General features: G+C 35.2%; 1 protein-coding gene across 1 annotated transcript; it reads right to left on the reverse strand.

Moving 5' to 3' along the window:
- Positions 1 to 6105: 6105 nt before the first annotated feature.
- On the reverse strand, positions 6106 to 8292 carry ANNAT4 (annexin 4). Its single transcript, XM_078972152.1, has 6 exons — positions 8129 to 8292; positions 7837 to 8009; positions 7369 to 7587; positions 6966 to 7190; positions 6679 to 6750; positions 6106 to 6525 (listed from the first exon to the last, which is right to left on the reverse strand). The coding sequence occupies exons 1-6, from the start codon at positions 8226 to 8228 to the stop codon at positions 6310 to 6312; spliced, it is 1005 nt and encodes a 334-aa protein (XP_078828278.1). The 5' UTR covers positions 8229 to 8292; the 3' UTR covers positions 6106 to 6309.
- Positions 8293 to 8702: the final 410 nt, after the last annotated feature.

The following is an 8702-nucleotide window of genomic DNA, read 5'->3' on the forward strand; positions in this document are numbered from 1 at the left end:
ATAGCATCACAACCAATGAATAATAGCAAGCATAGTAAACACAACCAGACATTGAATACATATGTGAAAAAGGTTTACATTGTTTAATACTTAGTTTTGTTCTTATCAAAGGTAAAATATAAATTCACGACATTAACGCTTCGACTTCTCCGAACTCCTGGAAGTACCTGCCTACTGATTTCCTGAGAATACAAGCAGTTTGAAAGTCAACATAAAGCTGGTGAGTTCATAAGAATTTAGTTTTTGGTGGAAAAGTGTTCTTTGAATCCTTTTTGAAAAGTGTTCCTCAAGAAAATCCTATATTTTCTTATGAAAAGCACGTTTGAAAACCCATTCATTCCATGACTTCCAGGTTGGTACAGAACGTGTACAATCCAATGTGTCGTGGAATGAATATGAATATCCGTTGGTTGAAAAAAATAATCCGTTTTGAATAGCCGGTTTATCCCTGGAAAATCCTATATTTTCCCTAAAGGTGGTTGGTTGATTATCCGTTTTAAACTGAGGTTTGCAAGTATCTGCCATACTAGTGTATATATATAAGCAGTTTTCATTTAAAGACCCTGGTTACACCCAGAGATATATTAGTCTTAAAAGCTAAATAAAAGAAACCGTGATGAACTGAGTCCCGAAGGTATTATGAATACCCTCTAGTAATCTAACGGTTGTTACTTTGAGGTTAGTTCATTTGATTCAATATTACAAAGTAAATTCCTATTATCTAGGTTGTGAGTTTCGTAACCATAACTGACTGGACATGACCCGCAACGGCCGATATCCATAATGACTTTGTCACCTGCAGACCTGCCGGTCCAACTGTAGGTAGCAGTGAGGTGCGGGATTGTCAGTCCCGTATAGATCCATACACAACAGTCACGCTCTCCCTACAAGAGATTCTGGTCACGAGGGCTAGTCCTGCACTCTGTTTAATGTGGTGAGTGTTACTAAGGACGTGTCTCAAACATAGCCTAACAAATTTACACGTAATAACACCAAAAATCTTGTTTACGATTTGCATGAATCCTTTATAAAATAATACATTTTACTATATGCTTCACAAATTCCTTGTTCTAGTTTTGAAAAACCGTTTCTATGAGTTGATTTCTTAATCGTTTGGTAAAACTGTTTTCGTGTCAAAAGCATGTTGAAATATGGTTATCTTAAACAAAATAATATATTTTGAGTACAAGTTTCCTTGTACTTTTGCTTGTATTCCCCCCCCCCCCCTGAAAACATAAAAATAACTCGGAAAAACGTAGGGGTATGAACTCACTGTTGTTTCGTGGAGTTGTTGACTGAAATGAAGATTCCCGAGTTGTTGCGTGTGACACTTAACGATATCCTATTATCAAATAAATACATATATGTATCTAAATTAGCGATTTCGATAAATAAAGTGTCATAAGAACACCTGAATTCGGTTGAGGAACGTTACCGAGACTTGCTTGAATCGAAGAAATGGGTTTTCAGCCTAAGAACTCGAGTTTACGGTCTCTAAAGATGGCTTTACGGTTTCTGAAATGAGTTTACGGTTTCAGCAGGTGGCTGCGTTTACAGCCGTAAACTCAAGAACTGAGTTTACGGTCTTTGAAGCTCGGAACGTAAACTCGGAAAACGAGGTTTTGAATGCAGATTTCGATGCGAGAAGTGATTCCAGACCCTCCAAAGTGCTCCAAAATGTGTTCTTCGATGTTTCCCGAAGTCTAAAAGCGTTTTTGTGAGTTTACGGTTGAAGAACTTAGAGAGAGAAGATGAGAGAATGTGGCAAGAAAATGTTCTAAAGAGAGTGGGGGTATCGTATTTATAGGGTGAAAAATGGGGTCCACTCGTCACTGACCGTAAACAGGGTTTACGGTCGTAAACGAGTTTATGGCTGTAAACACGTTTACGGTCGTAATCCCATTTAGACCAAAAATGTTTCATTTCTCGAGATATTCGGGTTTCCGCATGATTTTTGGTTCCAACTCGTTAATAGTTTAATTAAATATAACTAGATTCTTTTATTAAACGAAAATTTTGACGGAAAAAATAATGAATTGAAAACTTTATTAACGGAAATCGCGTGACAGAAACGGACAAAGTTTCGGGTTGTCATATATACTACCTTGACCTTGGCATAGGTCAGATACTTGCCCACCTATGTAGTGATTTCAGATTTCATATTCGGCCACCCATATAACTTCTTAAGATCCAGATACATTTTGTCTGAGCTTGATGAACGGAGTAGCGTATTTTGTGTGCTTTGTTCATGACGACGTGTCTGAACCCACTAAACTTCAGTATCCAGATCCGATTCATGAGATAGCGAGCTTCGTCGTCTTTGATTTCTAGGTTCTTATACATTCCTCTTAATGCCTCACCTGTCATATTCTTTGTTTTCAAGCGTCCATCTAAGCTTCTCTGATCTGCGTGGACAGGTGTGAATGTATTGTCATTGATAATGGCTTTACTCGACGGCCCGAGTATTCCTTTCTGCTCAAAGCATTTGCTACTAGATTGGTCTTTCCCGGATTATAGCGCATCTCACACTCGTAGTCCTGGGTAGCTTTATCCCAGAGTTTATGGTAGGACTTATACTTGGTCCATCTATCATTAACTCGTGCGTACAGGTCTTATATAATTAGGATTGGTAAGACAATCGGATGGGTGACTTTGCCCCCAAGTCCACAACTAGACAAGGAACAGGAAATGAGGCGGAAACACACATCCCACGTTCATAGAATCTTAACTATATACCACCATTGTGTATACACATAGCAGTGATAGGTTAACCGTATTCGTTCCTAGCATCTGTGCTCGAAATTGACCTGCTATATGAGTGATATTCCCGAAGGGTCTGCTCGGAATACTTTGGAAAGGTTTCGGAATGTATAATACTCCTCCAGTGAGTACTTCGTGGTTTTGTAATGAGGGATGACCTGAAGGTCCGTGTCGGATTCGTGTTGATGATAGACGAGGGTTTCGATATTTGGTTGGTTAAGCGAAGGGTCTTCTCGTAGCACCTGCAATTGGTAAGGTGAGGACCAAACCAATCCGTATTAAATGACGACGTCGGATTTTCTCATTGGAAAATGTGTCAAGTTGTATTCGAAATAACTATTTGTTAAGGAGAAAGTGTATCCTGTGCTTCTTGTTAATACATTTTGTTTTTTGGTTGGTGTTATGATTAACATTACGCTGCCCTTTGCCACTATTTATTAGTCCCATATTAGTGTGTCGGTTAACCACACACGCTCCACTAACGACTAAATAAAGTGCAAAGTGTAATTTCATGGATTAGCACCATTTTCACATTTTTTCCTAAAGTAACTAAGATTGGGAATATAATAAAAATTTTAGTTACTTTATAATTTCATTATACTTTTAACGAGAATTAATGTCCTATCTTACACGTTTGGCTAACGAACCTCCGTCAGTCAAGGAAGCGGTGGGTGAGAATGGACACCCATTACGCTATCATTTTATAGGCAGAACCTTATACCCTCCTTATAGACTGACTTCGTGAATCAAGCCTACTAACGGTAAGACTGTGTTTTCTTTTATATATATATATATATATATATATATATATATATATATATATATATATATATATATATATATATATATATATATATATATATATATAGGTATTAACATTTAATATTATAATAGTATAAGGGTAGAATTTTAACTTTTATAACTCTAGGGTTTGGAATTAAATGTCTCATTAGTGTGACTTTACAAATTCCAAAACATGAGGACAAGTTTTGAAACTTTTCAAGACTCTTCATTTCCATAACCTATGGATATTTATGAGTTTTAAAGTTCATGAATGAGACTTTTCATAAAACTTGAGGACAAGTTACAAAAAACTCATATCAAGAAAAATTAGATCAAATTTTGGATCAAACACAATTATCATATATTTTTTTTCTATTGATCTAAACTAACTCATAGGAAGACAATTCATATAAAATACTACAAATAAATACTTTATTATCTAAACATTTGACAATTGCCTTTTAAATGGATGAAGACTATCATTACCAATTAAGAAAATACAATTTTTATGTTTACAAAACAGTTTGTGGTAACGATTCTATCCATATCGTGCCAAAAACTCAAAGTTCTGCACACAGAGGCACCAACTCGTCGAGTACCAGATCTGGGCTCGCCGAGTTGACCATTACTCAGTGGACTCGTCAAGTCTGCTCATGGACTCGATGAGTTCATCTGTCAAAGTGCAGAAAAACCGATTTTTCCAGCTTTGAAAACAAGTGAGCATCAAATATAACAGAAAACAATCCTAGGCTCTGATGCTACTATTGGGTTTTAAGCATTATAATACTCCTATGGTGCATATGCAACCCTAGATGCATTGGAACAATGTTTTCTCTAATTATACATGCATTTATCAAATTCCAAAGCATACAACTTAACTAGCATACAATTGAATACAACAACTAGTTAGATAGTTTACCTCTTGTTTAGTTCTTGGCCTTAGAAGTTGTAGCACCTCAAGTGTAATGCCTCTAATGTGTCACAAACACCAAAATGCAAAGGAAGCTTTTAGAGAATAGGCTTAGCTTGCATAAACTCGGCTCATACACTTTGTATATATGGTTAACCGATTTTTCGGTTAAGGGGCTTCTTTATATAGTGTTTCAAACTCTAGGGTTTTATCCATGTAACCCTAATGCACCATGACCTTCCATATCCCTTAGGCCCCATGGGTTAAAGCTCCATGGACTATCCATAACCACTTAGCCCATCCTAATGGATCATTAGTCCACACTATAAGAATGATTGACTTACATAATTAACCCCATACATTTAATTAATCTCTTTTGATCACTAAATTAATTCTTGATCAATACTAATTAAATAATATGATTTTTCAATTAATATATTATAATTATAATATATTGATAAATCATCAATAACCTTATTCTCAAAAATACATCCTATCAAATTGCACTGGTGAAATCAACCCAAAAGGACCATGCTACTATCGGGTCAAGTATATACCATAAATAGTTATGGGCATAGACACCAAATTCAACATCTCGTTCATCAATTGAGGCAGAATATGAACAATTATTGTTGCTACTATTGAAATCACATGGCTTCATCATCTACTGAGCAATTTTGGAATCCATTAGACGGATCCCACTTTGGTTTTTTGCGACAATGAATCTGTTATCAAATTAGCATCAAATCCAACATTTTCACGAGCATATGAAGCACATCGAAATCGATTGTCACTTCATTCGTGATAGAATCTTGAATAACACCATAAAAGCAAGGTTGTAAAAATCGCTCGACGTTAGCTAGTCGGTGGACTGAGGTTAAGAGATTATTTGGCTAGGCGGAGATTAATCGGGAGACTATTAATTGCTAATTTGGTAGATTGGAAAAAATTAAATATGACTAATATCATATAAAAGTTCGTAAATACCATTAATATCATAACAAAATAGGTTAATATGATAAATACAATACTAATCATACCTTAAATAGTTTTTGTTGAAAAATAACTTCTTTAAAGTGTTAAAATTTCATCGGGTTCTACTGTTTCAGCCATTGTGTATGTAGGGATTAATCGTTAGGCGCCCTCTAATCGATCGAGTAGCGCATAGGGATTAATCGGGATCTGATCGGGATTTTTACAACACTGCATAAAAGTAATACTTATCCACACAACTCACCAACTGGCAGATATTTTCACGATACCATTGCCACGACACATGATTTTACCAATTGTGTCAATGATGGCTTTGAAAACCATTTTTTTAAGCTCATCTTAAAGAGGGGATATTGGAGTTACACAATACACATTTTGTTAACCAAAGTTATGGTTAGTTTAGTTAAGATTCAATTAAATTAACTAATATTGTTAGATGGTGTATAATATAATAGCATTAGTTGGGTAGCTTTATCATTATGTACATACAGATTATTTTGATGCTTAATGGAATAAGAAAGCGTGTCATTTTCTCTTTCGTTTACTCTGATAATAAAAAGACAAGGTAGAAGATCGTTCAAGATCTTTTCTTTAAGAAGAAAAAATTTATAGAACTTTATTATTAATCTGCGGCGAACATGCACTCTTAAACAGAAGTGTACCAAGGCAAGCATAAACAAAGGCTTTGGCTGTTGCTTGTATCGTTTTTCAAGGTTACAAACTCATGTAGTAAAAAAACAAGACAACTCGGAAATTGTGATTGGAAAATTGACATTAAATGAATTTTAAACCAACATATTAAATCTGTCAAAGCATAAGTTTTTAGCGATATACTTTTGGTTGGTCGTCATCATTATCAAACCTTACTTTGTCTCTTCTCTTGAGATTAGTGTAAGTAGAAAATCTTTATAGTTTCCATTAGCTGCAACCTTAATTCTTTCTGACAATGTGATCGCATACTTGTGTTGATATTCCTCTTTGATATTCTTCATATCAACGTCAGCTCGGGTAATGATCACCCTTGTAAGACCTTCCCTTGTGTTCTCATCAGCTTCTTTCACCATAGCCGCTTCGATAACCTATGATGGCCATTTATAAGAAGTTAAACACAGTACTACAAATAAAGATCATTTCCGAAGGCTAAACCCTCTCTATGTGATGATCACCCTTCTTATTTTTATTCATAATTTATAACGATCAAACTCTAGGAAGTGAATTAAGTAAACTCAAACCTTGCAAAAGTAAGTAGGTGGTGCACATATGCATTGCACTGTGTCTTTCAAGCTCTCGTTTGTCCCAAGATCCTGAAGAATCGTGATTTATAGGATTGTTAGATATCTTATGGATATATTTATACAGGATTCTGGGTCAAAACAATTCGACAAGCTGGAAAACAGAATCTATATCATTCCATGGTTGTTAGGTTGTGAATCTTGTGGCAAAAAATATTATGCCATTAGTGTTAACATGAACAAATACTAATTAAAATTATCACACAGGCATTAGTTTGCAAACTGACCACGTCAATAGAGTTGGCACTGATTTTTTTATAATGCTGGAACAATGACATGATGTGGAGCTTGCTTCTAATTGCTAGTATTGTCACTACGTCATCATCCAAGAGAGGGTTTTTCTTATCGGCATTTTTGAAAGCTTCAAAGACTATTTTCGCCTCAGATTTTGCGAGTTCTTCATTCACCTTTGTGCCTTGGTAACGATATGCACTTACCAATGCTACGAACAGCTGTTTGTTAATATACACCAAAGAGGGGATCAGGATTCACTTTAGTTTTGCTAAAAGGAGAAGAAAGAAATGGAAGAAAACAACTATATATACGTGATTGTCTACTATATATTAGTTTTCCTATTATAAGAATACCATATAGTATTTGAAAGTTATAGAAAGCTATATTTATAATGACCTTGCGTTCAGTGGTGGTGATATAAGAAGCAACATCTTCTTCAACAGAACGTTCATAGAGGGAGTGATAAGCCCTTCTTGCACCGAGTAGCTCTTCTGAAGATCGTGTGCATGCAATTTCTACGATCACGTTGTTGGATTTGGGGCCATCTAACAATGCATCTTTAATCAAACGTGCATCCCTTTCCCATGGGTGCATCGTCCACAGTACTAATGCACTCTAGTAACAATTAAAAAGATATATATATATATATATATATATATATATATATATATATATATATATATATATATATATATATATATATATATATATATATACTTGTAAATTACTATGCTAACAATCATAAGTAAGCGAATTGTTGGTGTCTTTTACATATGAATTGAACTTCAATAAGCAACCACAAAAATCATAAAAAACGAGTTAATTGCTTGATGATGAGAAGATACGTAACATCAATATACTTACTTTAAAGCGTAAAAAGTCGTTCTTGAGTTGATTGATTTGATGCTCAACCAGTTTTTCAAATGACCTTTCATCCTCACCAAAGAAACGAGAAGTTCCTAACCTGAAAGATTTTAGCTGATTTGCATCCCACTTCCCCAGAATGGATATAAGCGACTTCTCATCAATTCCAAGTCCTACAAATTAACAGAACTTTGTTATTATTACAGGAAAAATTAAGATATTTGATTATCCATGAATTGAAATGTGCAAAAGGATGATACTAAATGATGAAAATGAATAAAAAGGGTGAAACCTGAGAAAGCTTCGTTGACAACTCCAAGTTCTTCCGAAAAGGCCATTAAAGAAAGAGAGGGAGATCGAAGGCTAGAGATTAGTTTGTGTTTGCTGATCATATTCAAGTCCCATTTATATGCGTTCCCGGTTCAGACTTGGACCCAAAGAAATTAACTAACTTGATGAATTTAATTTGTAACAAGTATTTATATTACTCAAAAGGTTAAAAAGAAATAAAGACATACGACGTATTGATTTGTTCATATTCATTGTAAGCAACTTTTATTTCATTTTTTATTAAACCGGAGGCCACGACAAAGTGAAAATTTTGGGATTTGAACCCAAATCTACTCCTTTGTTTTATACAAAATAGTCACCACTAAGCCATGATGCCATGAGGATGGTTTTTTTCATCCTATTAGACTAAACGGTGTGGTAGTGGGTTTGCCGGCGGCAATCACACGTGGCTTCTTTTATCGTTCGTGCATGAACACCGACTTGTAACACTGTTTTTACCCGCGGCATAATGCCACCGGTGAATTTCTACCACCCAAAATGTGACCGTTGCATTGTGGGGATTGCATTGGCTGTTA

The sequence above is a fragment of the Lactuca saligna genome, chromosome 8 (genome assembly GCF_052625555.1).
Source record: "Lactuca saligna cultivar CGN05327 chromosome 8, ASM5262555v1, whole genome shotgun sequence".
Taxonomy (NCBI): domain Eukaryota; kingdom Viridiplantae; phylum Streptophyta; class Magnoliopsida; order Asterales; family Asteraceae; genus Lactuca; species Lactuca saligna.